A 19265-nucleotide genomic window follows, 5' to 3' on the forward strand; every position below is an offset into this window, starting at 1 on the left:
ACGTATATATATATATATATATATATATATATATATATATATATATATATATATATATATATATATATATATATATATATATATATATATATATATATATATATATATATGTATAATATATACATATATATACATATATATATATATATATATATATATATATATATACACATATATATACATACATATATATATATACATATATATATACACATACATATATATATATACATACACATATATACATACACATATATACATATATATATATATATATATACGCTTTATTTAAAAGCAGCAGAAATATAACAAAAGCTATTACTCAAAGTTTCACGTTCCCGTTCATCGGACAGTTGTTCCTTTCAACAAAACTGTCCGACGAATGGGAACGTGAAACTCTGAGTGACAGCTTTTGTTATATTTCTGCTGCTTTTAAATAAAGCATATCACTCTACCTCTGGTATTTGAGTACTCTTTTTTCCACCTAGTTTCACATTTATATACTTACCCGGTAAGTGAACTACAATCCTCACTTATATAAATGTTTGTTTTTATATCAAGTTATAATGAAAACACTCTTACATTATACCGAAACATTGCTCAATACCTTTTGGAGAGTGTTTATAGTCTTTTGATAAGAATAGGGTTGACAGTGGCTGCGAAATTTCGGCCTGCTCAGCTCTTATCGACATGTGGACATTTGAGCTCATATTGACCTTATATAATTTCTGGCAAGTTTAATTTTTCTCCGGTAGCTGGAGCTCTATTGAATCATAAATAATTGATAAAATGAAGCAATCTGATACAAAAAAACAAAGAACATTTAGTTTATAGTTTATTTTTTTCGTTAATAGTTTTTTTTTTTATTTTTTAAGAGAACAATCTTTGTGAAACTTTACTAATGTAATTATACATGAAATTATATGATATTATATGCATTAGACGTATATAGTTATAATATAAAAAACACATCGATATGGAGTACAATATTTAATTTCATATATGTAAGAAGAAAAATGAATATCAACATGAAGCTTTATTCGTTATTTGTTCTACATCTCTAAAAGATATTAGTTTCTTTTTTTTTAATTTAAAAAATTTTTTTTACAAGCCAGTTTCTGAAGTACCGGCAACTATTCAATAAGCGATTTATTTTTACTTGAATATTTATGTTTTGTTAGACTGTTCTTTTTAACTCCAATCTCCACTAATTTCTCTTAACATTTTTATCTGAAAAGAACTGATTCAGATCATAACTAGATTTATTTAGCAATAAAAATGAAACACAAATTATTTCATATTTAGTCTATAACTGCATATTATTATTCGAGGACATTATTTAAAATTAAGTTACCTGAGTGAGATCGGATTTTTTAAAGATTTTGCTTATTTATTTAAAGAGCATAAGATGTACATTTGTTGGACATGCGTTTATGAAAGTTAAAATTGCGTGAAATGAAGCTTTGGTTATAAATAATTTTTCTAAACATTTTAAACATTAATCAGAACCAAAAGCTTTTACTGACATTTGTAACAGATTGAGGTATAGAATCTGTTTGGGAAATGTTGCGTTTCCGATACCAAACTGAATATTTTGATTTTGTCTTTCGTTTGTAATACTCAAGTGGCAAACTGTATCTACAAATAACACCCTCTGCAAGCAATATAGCCAAGTACTACTGTTAAATCAACTAATACAATGATATAATCTAAAATGTGTCACTTTACAAAGTGTGACCAATAAATTTTAGCGTTCACAAAATGTTCTTAAATGTCTTAGACATAATATTAGTAATCTATATTGATGTCTAAGATGAATCTGTATGAGTTGTACAATGAAAATATCGTTGAAAATAGATTAGCAGAGTGGAGTAGATTTAAATTCTTGAATAGTCTTAAAAGGTGAACGAGAATGTAATACGTAGTATGCACTTTGTTTATGTCACTGATGCAACTGAGAAGGGAATGACAGCCGCATATTCTGCTTTGCTTTGAAACCAGTTAAGGAGATCATCCATTAATTGACAATTCTGATCGTAACATTTCAACCAAATGGCTTGAATACCGTGCTAGAAAGTGGAATAAATAATTATATAATTTTTGTTATAATTTAAATGAGTCGCAAATTGCTCAGCCACCAAGTCGTTTGTTTACTAACCAAAGCGTCAACTGTTCCTATTTCGTCATCAGCAAATACAAAACTCCAGTCGACCGATGCGCCTTATATGGGAAGTGGTGAGTTCAAACAGCGACATCAATCTTATTAAATAAATTATTGAGATGTGGATGGCAAGAATATTAGAGACTATGCACAAAGTCACACACGTAAAGAAGGGTCCCGCAGATAAAATCTAACCCTTCCCAATGCAAGAAGTAGTCAATCTTATTGAGATTTGAGAAAGTAAACGGATGTGCTGCGAATCCTTTTGTCCGACTGTCAGCCGATAACGCCAATTTCACATAAATATTAAACAGTGATACTGGGATATTTCAACCTGACAGTTACACCTTAATTATTCTACCAAACAAATAAATGTAAATTTGTAAAGCTAAGCTTACGATATTTTACTCGTGAATGTAAATTATGAATGTTAATATGGAGAATATCTTACATTTCTATTTTAGTTCTACGGGAGAACTTGTATAAAATAATCCAAAACATTCATTATAATTGATTTTTAAAAAAATATCTTGATGAACATATCCTGAAAATTAATTTCGAAGCAGAATGTTAATTAATGTCCCATTGAGATTAAAAACAATTACAGGAAATTTTTCTGTGTATGAAAGAGAGGAGAATGGAAGTGTGCGTGTGTATGTGTGCGCATGTGTGTTATTACCTGTCTTATGACACTTTTTCACACTGCCTCAGCTTGATACAGACTCGACCGAAACAGCAGGACCTTTTGCTCAACAATCTGCTCTTCTACTCCTAACAGCAAACTGCTGAGACTGGTTGCTAACTATAATGTTGTACGTAGATGTGTGTGTAATGCTTTGCTTATATCTGTGCGTATGCACTTGTATTTTTGTTGTTACTATTTGTTTATCCCTAGGTTAGCCCTGATTAGGCTCAAATAGCCGTGATTATGCAGGGAGTCATAACAAATACTATAAGGTTTGCTATCCGACACTTGGACGATTCTGTCAATTACTTCAAAGGATAACCAACGAGTGTTAAACCGTGCATTGAATTCAGTTTGATTTTTGCCAAGAAAAACAAATGATAAAATATTGAAAGCAATAACAAAATATAACAAGACAACAGTTATGGTAACAATTAACTTCAGTCGTATAATATCAACTATTGCAATATAGAAAATTAATAATAATTTCTTATGTAGATTCAAGATGAGATTTTGATGGCGGCGATTTGAACTCAAAATGTAACGAGACATAATTGAATGTTGTAATGCTTTTTTGTCCGACATAATACCGACTGTGCCATTTACTAGCCTCAATTTAATAATAATAATAATGATTTCTAAGAGGGGCAAAAGGCAACACGAACAGAATTAAAGTCAATTTAATCGAGCACGCTGCTTCCCCAACATCAGAACAACATAAGGCAAAGTTGTCCTGGCAGGTTTTGAACTCAGAACGTGAAGTTTTTTGTTCGTCGTTCTACCAATTGTTATTTATCGCCCTCCTGCCATACATCAACCATAATAATAATGATAACAATGATGATAATAATGATGATGATTATGATGATAATATGACTAAGAGCGTAGCAACGGTCAAAATACTGCTAAGCATTTCGTCCGGCGTGCTAACGACTCTGCCAGCTCACCGCCTTCTAATAATGAGTAATAATAAAATGATTACAGTTTCAATAAATATTAATAGGAATTGTCATCATTATCATTATTGTTTTAAAAGAAATGATAATGACAGGGTATATAAACAAAATACACAAACACACACACACACATATATATATATATATATATACCAATGTAAATATATATGAAGTGTGTGTGTGTGTTTGTGTGTGTATGAAAAACAAGAATATAAAGGATGCTAAATAATGTCAAATGAGTAAAAGTGTAAAATAAGTTAAATTGATGTTGCTGTGTTGTGCTCTATGGATAGAAATCCATGATTTGCCTACAATATTACTAGTTGTTTAATGGAGTGAACGGTGAAAGCAAGTTTGGTTGTAGTAAACAACAATAACAGCAGCAGCAAGGATAATGTTAAATAAATTATAAAATTGGTTTCGTAGTTTTCAAAAGTATTCGATGATACTGTCAAAATGATTTTTTTTCTTCTTTAAATGAGAAACTTTGGAAATGTGCTTGACAATGATTTTGTATACATCTTTCGTGCATCCGTCCAAAATTCTTTTGAATTAATTGAAATATCATGTCTGATGATGACATTTTCGATTAAAAATTGATTACTAATTATTTTCACAACACTCAGATTACAAATGATATTCTTTACCATTTCCATAAGAAATGTCGTACAAAATTTTGATTATAAACACGTACACATCACATTATTACCACCGGCAATATCCTCAAATTTCAGCGACAAAATAGCTGTACACGAATATATTGTGTGTCATGGAACGAGCGATCAGGTTCATTTCTATTGATAAAACAGTTTGACAGATCCAGCTTGATCGGCGTCACCGAAATTACAATACATTTTACTTGCTGTATAGGGCATATAAGTACCGGCATCCATCGTAGTGGCTTTAACAAACACTTGGCCGTCATTATTGAAGATAAAAGTAACAAAATTCAACACATATCTTGGATAGTTTCTGAAATATGTCAAACGTCGACTCATGGATACTTCTATCATTTTTTCAGATTCCATAACATCGTAATCTGTAACGATACAAAAAGAAAACAAGATGTGTTACAAAAGCTACCCTAAATATTTTCAGATCAGATTTTAATTGTTCTGAGACTGCATTTTAAATCTGAGCACAATTTTATCAAAGTCTACAACAATGTTCAGATAATTCCATCTGTATCAAAGTACAAGCGTTAACTTGTTTTGTCCATTCGTTTTGTCTTTGTTTGCAGGTGTGTGTGTGTGTGTGTGCGTGTGCGTGCGTGCGTGCGTGCGTGCGTGCGTGCGTGCGTGCGTGCGTGCGTGCGCGGCGGAACGCCCGTGGGAATTTATTCTATATTTTGTCACCACAAAATAATCGTAACTAAAACTCAGTTATGGAACCGTACTTTATCTATTTTTTTTAGTAATGAAGACAATCATAAACCTCAAACTACAAACATTTATTCTTGGACCTTTGAAGTCTAACCCCAAACTTTATTTGGATTAAGGAGATAATTTTAAATTACAAAGCCAGCGAGGAACAGGCCACTGCTTTAATAGATATACATGCAGCATAATAGTTAAATCTCATATACCTGTTAAAGTAGATAAAGAAGCTGATATCTCAAGATTGAAAGAGCGTCATGCTGTATATAAAGCAGTATTTAGTTAGATGCCATTATATTCTGAGTTCAAATCAAGGTCTCCAGATGCTTATCATACAAGAGCTGTAGGAACAGCGAATATGAGCCGGGGTATATATGAATTCTTGAGACTGTAATCTAGCCTACGTGAAAGGAGTGATGGGAATGGATTTGATAATGGAAGTTGCTCCTTCATTATTGTTTCTAATTTATGCACAAGGCCAGCATTTTAAGAGGGAGGGTGAGTTGTCGATAGCATCGATTCCAGTACTTGAACAGTATTTTATTTTTTATTGATCTCGAAAAGAAGAAATGCAAAGTTGATCTCGGCGGCATTTAAGCACAGATAAAAAATCGGAGCAAATATATATATTCGATATTTGCTACTAGTAAATCTAATTTCCTTTTGCACGTACTCCTTTTTATATGCATCAGTAACGACATTCTCACTGGCAATGCCTTCTCTGTATATTCCACAAATGTAATTCTTTTTTTCCCAAATAAATTGCACTTCATATTAAACGCTTCGATGAAGCTGTGGGGTGCCATTCACACACTCAACCACGAGTCCACTGCATTTTATAGAAGAAACAGCTGTAAGTTAATGAAGTCAATAACATAACCATTGCTTTTCCTCTGTTATCTTTTACACACACACACACACACACACACACACACACACACACTCACACACACACACACATATATATATTGACTTTCCAAGTTCTACAAATTCGAAATAACCTACAACGGAATAGTCTCCACAACACCTACATTAGTAACATTCATGTAAGAGGTCTCCAGTTCACGTACTTACATTACACATATGTGTCATATATATTTTACATGTTAAAGGAATTCATATTACATGCTTTTTTTCGAAAAATGACTTTAGATAGTAAGAATGGTGTCAAATGTTTTAGAGAATCGTAAGTATCAAATCTTTTACCTGTGATTTCACCGCCAGAGATGGCTTTTGTTCGGGCTCCAGCGCAGGTTGTATAATCAACTGACATACGTACAAGACGACCCTTCCTCAACAGTGATAGCAACGACGTAAACCTTTTGATTGGCATGACATCTTTGTGAGGTTCGGTGATGAATTTTAAATTGCCATCCCTGTAGAGTTAATTGCAAGATTTAGTAAAAGAACATTTATATATATACACATATAGCAAAATAATTGAGATTCAGATGAATTAGGTACTTAAGTTGAAGCATCAAAGGTTAGTGCAGTTTTATCCGTAAGACATCAAGTTCACGTACATACATTCCCCTATGTATCAACATTCTCCCATTACAACAACTCAATTTGGCAATTCTCTTGCATCAAAAATAGAGTTTATTCTCAGCAGTTTCTATAGAATTTAAAAGTTGTCGAGATGCTTGAAAAAGTTCTAATCGGTAGGCGAGAGGTCTGGTGAGTATGGCGGTCGAAGTAGAGTTTCGTAGCCCAATTTGTTCAACTTCAGCAGGGTCAGTTGTGCGACGTGCGGCCGAGCATTGTCGTGGAGAAGAATTGGTCCTTTTCTATTGACCATTGCTGGCTGTTGTTGTCGGAGTTTCTTATGCATTTCATCCATTTGCTGACAGTACTTCTCCGTCGTAATGGTTTCGCCTGGATCCAAAAAACTGTGATGGATGAGACCGGCCGCAGACCACCAAACAGTCACCATGACCTTCTTTTGGTGCAACTTTGGATTCGGGAAATGGCGTGGAGCTTCGTCGGCGTCCAACTACTGAGCTGATCGTCGCCGGTTGTAAAGAATCCACTTTTCATCGCAAGTCACAATCCGGTCAAGAAACGGATCGTTCTTCTTGCATAAAAGAAGGGAAGACAACACTTCAAAACGGGTTCTTTTTTGTTTTTTTTTTTCAATTCGTGCTGCACCCATTTCTCAAGTATTTTTGTTTTTCCACTCTCTTTCAAGTGGTCGGTAAACATCCGATGGCCGACCGCTACGCTTATCATCTTCAAGACTCTCGTCACCGCTACGAAATTTCTTGAACCATCTTTGTGCTGTAAGTTCATTAGTGGTTCCTGGGCCAAACGCATCGTTGATATTGCAAGCTGTTTCAGCAGCTTTTCGGCCTAGCTTGAACTGGAATAAGAAAATTGTGCGAATTTGCTTTTTGTCCCTGTTGTATTCAACGTTCCGGAAAAAAATGGCCTAATTATTCAAAAAGAAAAAGAGTAACACCTTTAGATAGAGCGAAAAACGGGCTTCAAAATGATATATAAAGTCAAAGTAATTTAACGGAAATTAATTTGAAAATACATAATTTAAAACGGAAATTAATTTGAAAATACATAATTTAAAACGGAAATTAAAAAATTTCGCAAGAACTTTCTCGAGAACCTAATAATTGAATGTAAAGTGGAGTTATCCGTTTTAGATCGTTCCAGCTACATTTTAAACATATCAGAGTATAATCGATTACTTTTCCTTATTCGACAAACGGTGAATTTCATGTTTCCAACATGAATTTCTTCTGATGAAGGCACCGGTTAAACGTCTTTTTAGAATTTAAGGTCTCCAGATCAGGTGAGTTTTTCAGGGTTCTTGTTCTCTCAGCCAAGCAATGCTTACATCATTTTCCCCGTTGAGGTATAACTCCAGTTGTTCCAGGAGCCTCCGTTTAATTATGTGTAGTGTACCTTTCTCATTTAAATGGCATACGTAGCTAGCCAAGTACGTGATGTAGTATTCTAAAAAGTATTCTAAAAAGTATTCTAAAAAGGAACCTGTGATTTTTAAAACGATGCTTGAATGGATACCCTGTAAATTCAGCATATTTTCGTTTGTGCCCTTGTTCTGGTGGTGTTACAGTTGCTATTGTTGCTGTCGTTATCGCTGACGTTGCTTTTGTTACAGCAAGATCCGTTGTTGCTGCTGCTGCTGCTGCTGCTGGTATTGCTGTTATTGTTGGACGCGATGCTGGTGCCATAGTTGCCGTCATCATAGCCACTGTTGCTACTACTGATGGACGCATTGTTGTTGCTGCTTTAGCTGTCGCTATTGCCATCGTAGGTGGCGCTACTTCTCAGTGCGCTGCTGGTATTGCCACCGCCGCTGCTGCAATTGTTGCTGCTATCGCTATTACCGGACACTACCTCAGCGTCGTAGACCATTCCTTCAGAGGAAATTCTTGGTGGAATCATGAAATTCCACGTTTGCCGGAAAAGCAATCGACTATATGCTGACCCGTTTTAGACGCAACTGGAACAACCGATCTACATTTATTTCCAGTAGAATTTCGTTTTGGAATGTTTTCTTTAAGGCCTTAACCTACTACGACGCATTCCTTCCGCCTCTTGTTCAGAATTTATATACCTTTGGCCAACGAGTCTGACGAATCACGTATACAGCTAAGAGCTTTATAGATACGAAACCAATGGTCACTCTTTAACCGGCCGTAACAAACAACGTTGTCATTCTCTCTCTCTCTCTCTCTCTCTCTCTCTCTCTCTCTCTCTCTATATATATATATATATATATATATATATATATATATATATATATATATATATATACACACAGAGAGAGAGAGAGAGAAAGGGGGAGAGAGAGTGCTCTATGTATGTAATTATTCACTCGCCTTCTCATTGTGTTGTCAAGCATTAACATGAGTATCTAAATACCACGCTGGTGAGCCCGCTTTGCCGCGAGTTTATCCTTCACCAAAAGATATAAAGAAAGGATGACATCAAGTAACCAAAATCTCTCTTACAACTGAGAGAAAGCAAATTAACAATGCATGCTACAGATGCTGGTTGTGTGCAAATGTTAGACTAGGAAACGACATGAAATCAGGCTCACATGTCCCATATAAGTGTCACTGATAGATATACTGGTCGACCGTAATAATATGTAACTTGCTGACTGTCGTCGGTTTCAATCTAAAGCATTACAGTAGAATACATGGAATAGATGTGGTGTGTAGAAACCTCGCCAATGTTCATCTAGTGTGAGTCAGTTGGATCTTAGATCCAGTTTGGTGGTCCTCGGTCTTGATTCTGGTAGCTAGAGTTAAATCAAGCAAGGGATTACAGCGATATTGTACACACTCAATATGAGTATAAAAGACGAAAAGTTTTTATTAAATGTATTTAATTTAAAAGAAATAACCATAACCACAAGACCATGAGCCTACAAGTTCAAGTTTTAATTGAAGGGAATCAACAGTTTTGGGTTGCGTAGATCTCACCCTGGCGGCATATATATTGAGATAGTTGCAAGGCTGCATACACTGCCTTTCATTCTCATGCAATGTATGAAGCAACAAAGTTAGTTTACATAATATAGAAGAGTAGAGACGGCTTACAAGAATCTGATCTCCGACTAACATAACTGAAGGTTAACTCTATGCTTACAAAAAATAAATTCACAGGAAAGCAAGTCAGTATAATGAATATTTGTAAAACAACAGAAAATAGTTGTATTAAATAGAAGATAACAAATCGAAGAAAAAGATCCTATGGTCTTCAAACGAAACCTAAATAAATTTCTTCAAGAGATACCAGATTAGCCACCTATACCCGGATACATCTCAGCCAACAACTTACTACTTGAATGGGCCATAATACCACAAAATTTGACTTTAAAATGACTTAACAGATCCTCTCAGGTGGTGCTATTAAGCTAGACATGGTCTGGGACAATCTTTGGCCGAAACACATCTAAGTTATCTAACACATTGATTAGAGTTGCACGAGCAATGTTAAAGGCCAGTAAAGCATAGTGCTAAATGTGACAGTTGTAAAACTGAAACTGTAAAGCTATTTGATGGTGATGGTTTAATACATGTCTAAGAGTGTATCCAACATTTTTATGTGGTATCCGCACGATATCTATAACAGACAATTGGATGAGAATTTTTGTTAATATTCTGGGTACCTTTAAGGAGAAAATTAGTTCTGAGGTCTATCGTGATGTGCCTCACAGCAAAACAATATGAATGTTGGTTAGGGCAAATAAAAGCTTTTAAAATATGGATGTATTGCAGAAATATAAAAAAGACTTCCGAATTTAATTGTCTTTTTCAATAGAGTTTATATAAAAATACCAGATTTGTTCATTCCAGTCTTAGCAGCAATGTAAGTCAATTAAGGATGCTGGGATAACAAAATCAAAGTAAAAATGCAAAAACAAAAGTTGTTTAGGGCTACAATTGTTGTCATTGAGAAGGGGTTGACACTAACGCTTGTGTTGAGTAACTAAGTTCAGCTCGTACGAAAATGTTTGTGGGGGATTAGAACTAAATCTGTTTTTATTGGAGCGAATTAGTAGTAACAACTTGCATTATGCTATCTTGTTACAAAGCCACATCTTTTATTGGAATAATGCTTTGGCGAAGAATACATACTGCAAAATCTCCATGTTACTTCAGTAACATACATGACTCGCATTTTAAATCTTCATTTTTAAGAGGAAATATACTAGAAACTGAAGTTATTCAAGGAAGAGAACATAAACTTGAGTAAACATTTTATTATTAATTGTGAATTCTACAACTAACAAGATACTTAATTCGTTGAAATGTGTTTGAATTAATGCCATAGAAACAGAAATGTTTGTAATGATGCTGCATAAAATGTGACAAGAATGATTATACATTACAGTTACAAAGAAGAGGCATTGAACTTATTAACTCCAACTTTAAACGGAAGAGGTTATTAACCTTCAGCAGAAAAGTTTCCCTTTCAACTAATTGTCATAGTGTGTGATGAGCATTCATGAAAAACAAAAATCAAAAAAGTACCACTTCCATTAAGGCCTGCAGAGGTAGTATGATTGAAGAGATATCGATTTTGCTAATCACTAACTTGAATCTTATTAGCATTTTGCGCTTGGAAACACATCAAAAGTACAGGTTGGCTAAAATTAATTCTGATTTAGCTCTTTTCTCTGTTATGATTTCTCTAAATTAATTCAGCTCTTCTTGCCATAAAAATAACACCCTCGATCTCATCAACAACATTTTATAGTTGAAACATGCCAATCTAGACAAGTTCCAATAAAAGGCAATCTGGAATCATAAAACTTTTATACTGATGGATCAGATCTCAGAGAAGCCAATGATTTCCAGTTTGCGTATAATTCAATCATGTTCAGCTCACTTAGCACAAAATCCCAAAACTGCTGTTATTACTGAAGTAAATCATCTTAAATCTGCTGCATTTCGAAGCTACTTGACCATTAAATACCAGAGGAAACAGTCTGTTACACGCGCGCGCGCGCATTGACATAAATATACCCACACCTAAGTATGTGTATATACTTGTATATAGATGTGTATATACACATGCATATATACACTTATATACATACATATAAGTGGTATACATACACACACATACATGCATATATATATATATATATATATATATATATATATGTGGTAGAGTCTCTCTAACGAAATCGTAATCTACTTTGCACAATAAGCATCACTCTAAATCAAGATGGAAAGCTATTTATATGAAATAGTAAAACATTCGTGATAGAGTAGACATAACTGAAATTTAATTCAATTTAACAACTCAAGTAGAATCATTTTGAATTTGTAAAAATTGTTTCCTGAACTTGAGAAAAACAGTAAATTTCCTACAAGAAAAAATTTTTAAATGTTTTCTTTTTCGTGTATATTCTCCGAAACTTAATCAATACTATAATATTCTTTGGTCGACCCACTGATTTTGTTAAACCGCTATTCCCTGCCATATCTATCTATCTGTCGGTCTGTTTGTCTGTCTGTCTGTCTGTCTGTCTATATTACTTGTTTCAGTCATTAGACTGCAGGCATGCTGGGACACCGACTCGACGTATTTTGGTCGAATGAATCGTCCCCAGTACATTTTAAACCTGGTCCTCATTCTATTGATCTCTTTTGCCTAACTGCTAAATTACTGGGACGTAACACTGCAACACCGGTTGTCAAGCGATGGAAGAAGACAAACACAGACACACACACATACACACACACACACATACATACATACAATATGTATGTATGTATATATATATATATATATATATATATATATATATTGCGGAGATGTACTTGCATAGCAAGTGACCTGATCTGAGATTGTGTGTTGAAACAAAAACAGTTGCAGCGTGGAAGGTGTTTATAAACCATTTAAAAACACACAAACACCGTTAGATTCACTTCAACATTTAAATTTAATTTTTCAAAATATTTCCGTCGCTTTGAAACCGCGACCTGTACCCTGACAAAATTCCGTGCTGCATCTCTGTGATGCGGCACGGAATATTCTTTCAAAGTTAGTCGACGTTGCCCGCCGTCCTGTTAAGATGATACGATAATATATCTCTCAAAAGTGTCACTATATAATAGGCATGGTTAAGAAAGTGACGCAACAAACTCGATGGTGAAGGGTGCACCTTACACTGTACATGTGTCCCGAAATATATAATATATATATATATATATATATATATATATATATATATATATATATATATATATATATATATACACACGCATGTGTGTGTGTGTGAGAGAGAGAGAGAGAGATAGAGAGAGAGAAGAATGTGTTGTGCGCACGCGCGCCTTCTGAAAAATTGTAAAAGATGATTGATGAGTTTGGACTCGACAAAATAGTAAAGAATAATATGCGACCAACCTTTGGATGACGTCATAGAGCTGACAAAACCATTTTCCTTGTTTACGGATGTGGCTTTGAGGAGGCTGTAGGTACGTGACAGTGACATAAACAGAAGAGTTGCTGTATACGACAACCTCTTTTAATATGGAAATAAATCCTGGTCCGGAAGAAACAAAACAACGTTAATTTCATTTAAAGAAAAAAACATCAAATCAAACGAGTTGTATATTTGTTCGTATATGTGTGTGTGTGTGTGTGTGTGTGTGTGTGTGTGTGTGTGTGTGTGTGTGTGTGTGTGTGTGTGTGTGTGTTTATTGTTGCTGTGGCTACCGATTAGCCCCATGTCCATCCTTTACGTTTAGACCTATGGTCAAAACCATTCCTACCGTTACCAATCCGTCTTTTCCTATGTACAGGAAACCAAGATCACATCATCCAACATCATCTATCATTAGACTGTAGGGTGTTATTTGAAGAAGATTTGAGTTTTATTTCTAACTAGGTAGACGTGTGAGTATTGGTGTGCGTGCGTGCGTGTGGGTGGGTGGGGGCAATTTACGCCGCGGAATCCGGAAAACTGGCTTTATAATCCTATGGTTCAAGAAGGAGCGTGGACATATTTTTAATAAGGTAAAAAGTAATAAGGATGAAAGATTTGATGGAGATAAGTAATGATGATGATAATAATAATAATAATAATAATAATAATAATAATAATAATAATAATAATAATAACAGTAATAGTGACTGTTTCTAACATAGGCTCAGGGCCAGCAATTTGAGAGAGAAGTTAATCAAAATTTATTGATCCCACTAATTGAATGGTAGTTTATTTTGTTAACCCCAGAAGGCCGAAAGACAACACTAATTTCTGTAGGATTTGAACTAAGAACGTAAAAATTTGGAACCAATACCACGAAGTATTTTGTTTGATGTTTGATACAAGGCCAGAAACTTTGGTCATAACTTAGTTGTATTGACCTAAAAGCAAAACTTAAAATTAGAGTTGAGGCTAAAAAAGAAAAGCCTACTTTTCATGCGTGGGGTGGGAGTATATCAATTTGATCTACCACCTCAATATTCTAATATAATCAATGTTTCTTCTTCTCTTCGTTATTCTTGTTATAGTGCCTACTACTCCACTCTACGGCGCTTATCGTCATTATTTTTTGCATAGACAGCTTTACAATTATGTACTAATAGCATAGATCAAATAGACTGGTTACTTTCTTTTTGTGCTTGCTCTATTATATAATAAATGTTGATCTGGATTATCCTTTGTTAACCTGTCTGCTAAGAATATATTACTTCTAAAGGATATTTTATCAAACAATGTTCACTTTATATTTATATTTGCATTCAGACGTTATCTTTTGTGTGGTATATAACTACGTCAAGTAAAACAGAAAGTCAGTTCTAGTTATTGCAATAAACTTGAGAATAACTGATATTGAAAGAATGGAGTACATCGGCTATATCCAATGTTGCGTGTAAGCGCAAACTATACGGAATTTCTATAAAATAATTTTGTATTCAAAATACGTCAACAATAACTTCAAAATCAAAGTTAAATGTAAATACGTTCCCTGAACATTGAACTAATTGTAATGGGTTTGATTGCAGTTGGGTTTAATTATACTGACAACGAAACTGGTTCTATTCTTCACAGTCCTCTTGAATGTTGTTGATAATCATTTAGCGTATATCAAATTACAGTCTTTACCACTTTTAACGAACATTAATTAATTATAAACTGTTTCTAATGCAAAATGTATCCGCTTTAATAGTTTCACTACACCAGAAATGATTATAATAACAAAGAGGAGGAAGTTAGTGAAACTAAGTGTTTCTCTCAGTGGATTTGTCAGAAACGGTTTTGTTAGAGAGGATGTAAAAGTAAAAATATATTTATTGTTTTATTTATTTATTTAAATATATGTATATATAAATAGACAGACAGACAGACAGATAGATAGACAACGGCAGATAATATGGAGAAATATTCACAAAGCTGCCAATAATCTTTGTTTCGTGAACAAATCCAAAGCTGGACTCGGCTTTTATCAGGAGCATAAAAGGAGGAATATTAAGTTGTTTAGAATATCAGTGCAAAGTTAAGTCTGCTATACATTTTTGTCACAAACTTAATGACGTTCCCCCATCATGATGAGCCAGAAGTTTCTATCCCTAGCTCCTCCTCCTCCTCCTCCTTTTCATACTTCTTCTTCTCCTTCTTTTTCTCGTTACTATATAGTTCCTCGGTGGAGACGCAATGGCCCAGTGGTTAGGGCAGCGGACTCGCGGTCATAGGATTGCGGTTTCGATTCCCAGACCGGGCGTTGTGAGTGTTTATTGAGCGAAAACACCTAAAGCTCCACGAGGCTCCGGCAGGGGATGGTGGCGAACCCTGCTGTACTCTTTCACCACAACTTTCTCTCACTCTTACTTCCTGTTTCTGTTGTGCCTGTAATTCAAAGGGTCAGCCTCGTCACACTGTGTCACGCTGAATATCCCCGAGAACTACGTTAAGGGTACACGTGTCTGTGGAGTGCTCAGCCACTTGCACGTTAATTTCATGAGCAGGCTGTTCCGTTGATCGGATCAACTGGAACCCTCGACATCGTAAGCGACGAAATGCCAACAAAACAAAATATATTTCCTCTTGTTATTTGTATTTAGGGCGGCGAACTAGCAGAGTCGTTAGCACGCTGGGCAAAATAGTTAGTGCCATCTCGTCCGTCTTCACGTTCCAGTTCCACCGAGGTCGACTTTACCTTTCATCCTTTTGGGGTCGATAAAATAAATACTACTTAAGTACTAATGTTGATGCAATCGACTAACCCGTTCCCCAAAATTGCTGGCTTCGTGGCAAAATTTGAAATCAATATATTTGTATTTAGGGCGGCGGTGAGCTAGCAGGATTGTTAGCATGCTGGGCAAAATGCTTAGTGGTATTTTGTCCGCCTTTACGTTCTGAATTCAAATTCTGGCGAGGTCGACTTTGCCTTTCATCCTTTCGGGATCGATAAAATAAGTACATGTTGAACACTGGGGTCGATTTAATCAACTTAGCCACCGACCACCAACCTGACGGCCTTCTACCAAAATGTAAACTAATCTGTGTCTTTCTTAAGGCGGTGAACTAGCAGAATCGTAAGAACACAGGGGAAAATACTTAGCGGCATTTCGTCCGTCTTTATGTTCTGGGTTCCAATGCCACCGGAATTGACTTTGCCTTTCATCCTTTCGGGGTCGATAAAATAAGTACCAATTGAGCATTGGGGTCGATGTAATCGACTGACCTCCAAGTCTCTTGGGCCAAAATTTGAAATTGATATGTATGTATTTATTAATTAATTTCTGAGGATTCGTAAATTAAAAAAATAAATCTAGGATGTTTTCCAAAGACCAGTTACCCCCCCCCCCCAATAATCCTTAACGTTGTTTCCAGTTTGTCTAGAATATATAGAAGTAAATTCTGAAGAAGTGGCATTACAACATTTTGTTAGATTGCATTAGATTAACATTAACTGTGGATGGCTATCTCATATATCATAACTTTCTTTGGAAGAATACCATAGAATAGTTTTTGTTGCCTTCCTCTGGTACGCATGCTGAGCTATTATTATGCTTTCTTTCTCTCTTTTTCTTTTCTAGAGATGCCATATCATATTAACTTCTGTCTGTTTGCAAGTGGATATACTATCTTCTTAAGACGAGCAGCTTAGATAATAAAACAGAGGATTGTTTAAGTTATCTGTACACACAGATAGCGCCCGTAACGACATTCAAAATATCAAATCAAAGAAACTAGTGAATCGCCATCGGCAATTTGCAAATCATTCAAAAAATGTTAAATGAAATGGTTATTAGTTACGGTTATAATGTCAAAAATTGTTTTAGTTTTCTTCGTGACTTATGGAGGCTTAAAAAAACAAAATACTTGTAATTACCTGACACAACTAAAAGTATTATTTACGCATCAAACAATTTTTACATATAGAGCAAAAATGATATAAATAAGAAGAGGTAAAGAAAACAAACGGAGTGTATTAGGTTGCTCAGGAAAAATACGCTGTTCTACAGAAAGAATTGACGAGGACAGAAAAGTAGAGAGAGAAAAGAACGAACATGTCTCGAAAAGACGGCCATCACCTACTGAAATTATTGGAAGTAGGAACGTGGTGAAGTAATGTTGTCGATGGCGGAGAGATTTGAGATCAGGCATATTAGTAGGGCAAGTGAGGGGAAAAATAAGACAGAAAGTAGAGAAGGGAAGGAGTCGGGGAATGGTGGTGGATTGTTGTGATACAAATCAACAGAGCACAGGTAAGATGCAGGAAGGTAATGATCGAAGCAGTGTTTCACTAGTAATCCAAGTCATTGAGGGGCTGAGATAGTCTAAGAAGTGAGGTGGTCCGAGAGAGAGAAAGAAGTTCAGTCTCGACAGAATCCAACTGGGGCGACCCACGTGAGCGTATATTATATACGGTGCAAAACTTACAAAAATATCAGGAAGACGAGGAGAGAAAAAGTGGAGAGAGGAAAGAACAAACATGTTTCAATTAGACTGTCACTGCAAAAGATGATATATATATATATATATATATATATATATATATATATATATGTATATATATATGTTCATTTAAAATACAGAGATGCCTATAATAGGCATCTAACCCGCCAGAAAGAGCAGCCCAAAACTCTATACCACAATTAGGGATAATTTCGAAAGGAAATGAAAAATAAAAACATTTACCAATCTTCTCGCTAGACCACTGGGAGTAAATAAAATTTCTAAAATTTTTTTTGCTACCCTGTAATTTATTAATATATATATATATATATATATATATATATATATATATATATATATATATATATATATATATATATATATATACGCACATATGAGTACACAAACATGCGACGCCCGCCTATGTAGGCATTGTATGTCTGCATGTACATATTTATATATGGATTTGTGAATGTACGTATTTGTGTCTGATGGATGGATGGATGGATGGATGGAAGGATGGATAACTGCTCTTAATATTTTTCCACTTCAAGAAACATGCAACAGTCGCAAACTGTAGCGTCCGTAGATATTTTATGTTTTAAGAAATTAATTTAGATATTCTTTAGGATATTCTTACTTACCCGTTTCACTGTGAATTAATTTGTGGTGAGAAAATTCCAGCCGTATGATCTCTTTCTTTTTACTGTCTTTAAATATTTCAAATGTATCAACGTAATCTCCGAATGATAGACGGTCCACCGTAGTACCAGAAACCAGGAAACAATTGGTAAGATTCACCGTATACCTTACACTATGGCCGGACATCAAAGCTCCTGCCAGACTAACCAAATCACGTAACTCCCAGGGTCCTATATACAGATTAGCTAACTTCGGTGAATCTTTCTGAAATTTTCGTGATCTGCCAAAACGTAATCTGGAACATAAATCAACAACAGAATAAGATAAAAATGCAAAATATAGTTAAACGTCTAAATATTGGTTTCAAATTTTGGCACAAGGCCAGCAATTGCGGGAAAGGATACCCAATGTTCATCTAGTACTTATTTTATCGAATCTAAAAAGATGAAAGGCAAAGTCGACCTGGGCGTAATTTGAATTCTGAACGTAAAGACTGACAAAAAGCCGCTAAGCATTTTGCTCTCCGCCTTAGTTAAACGTTTAAATATTAGTATATGTAATTACATAATTACATAATTACATATTAATACATATAGTTACATATAATTACAAATATTGGTAAATCATATCTCTAGACACGAATGCTATCTAAACTGTTGTATGTAGTGCGTCACAAATATGAAGTTTGCAAGGTATTGTCACCTCTAACATGTTCATATATATATATACCGGAGTAAGCACATAAATGTGAAACAAGGTGGAAAAAAGAGTATTCAAATACCAGAGGTAGAGTAATATGCTTCATTTAAAAGCAGCAAAAATATAACAAAAGCTGTTACTCAGAGTTTCTCGTTCCCGTTCGTCGGACAGTTTTGTCAAAATAGAACAGAAATAACGATATGATCAAAACTAGTTAAAGAAAACACCTTTAAAAATGAATTTGTTTCATTGGTCCTTTCAATTAACGGTCTTGAGCATGCAATGAACAAAATGAAGGAATTCAATATAAATTCATCCTTTTATAAAAAAAAAAAGGAAA

At 34.7% G+C, this 19265-nt stretch overlaps 1 protein-coding gene across 11 annotated transcripts in view; it reads right to left on the reverse strand.

The window, feature by feature from the left end:
* Positions 1-822: 822 nt before the first annotated feature.
* Positions 823-19265, reverse strand: part of LOC106877392 (uncharacterized) — a 128218-nt gene continuing 109775 nt past the window's right edge. For all 11 annotated transcript variants that reach the window (XM_089364562.1, XM_089364556.1, XM_089364559.1 and 8 more), the window contains 4 exons: positions 18229-18521; positions 13084-13222; positions 6385-6554; positions 823-4841 (listed from right to left, as the gene is read on the reverse strand). In XM_089364562.1, the coding sequence (XP_089220688.1) occupies positions 4597-4841; positions 6385-6554; positions 13084-13222; positions 18229-18521 (847 nt within the window). In that variant the 3' untranslated portion in view covers positions 823-4596. The remainder of the gene's footprint in view (positions 4842-6384; positions 6555-13083; positions 13223-18228; positions 18522-19265) is intronic.

This window comes from Octopus bimaculoides, chromosome 16 (genome assembly GCF_046866305.1).
Source record: "Octopus bimaculoides isolate indiv1 chromosome 16, ASM4686630v1, whole genome shotgun sequence".
In the NCBI taxonomy this organism is placed as follows: Eukaryota; Metazoa; Mollusca; class Cephalopoda; order Octopoda; family Octopodidae; genus Octopus; species Octopus bimaculoides.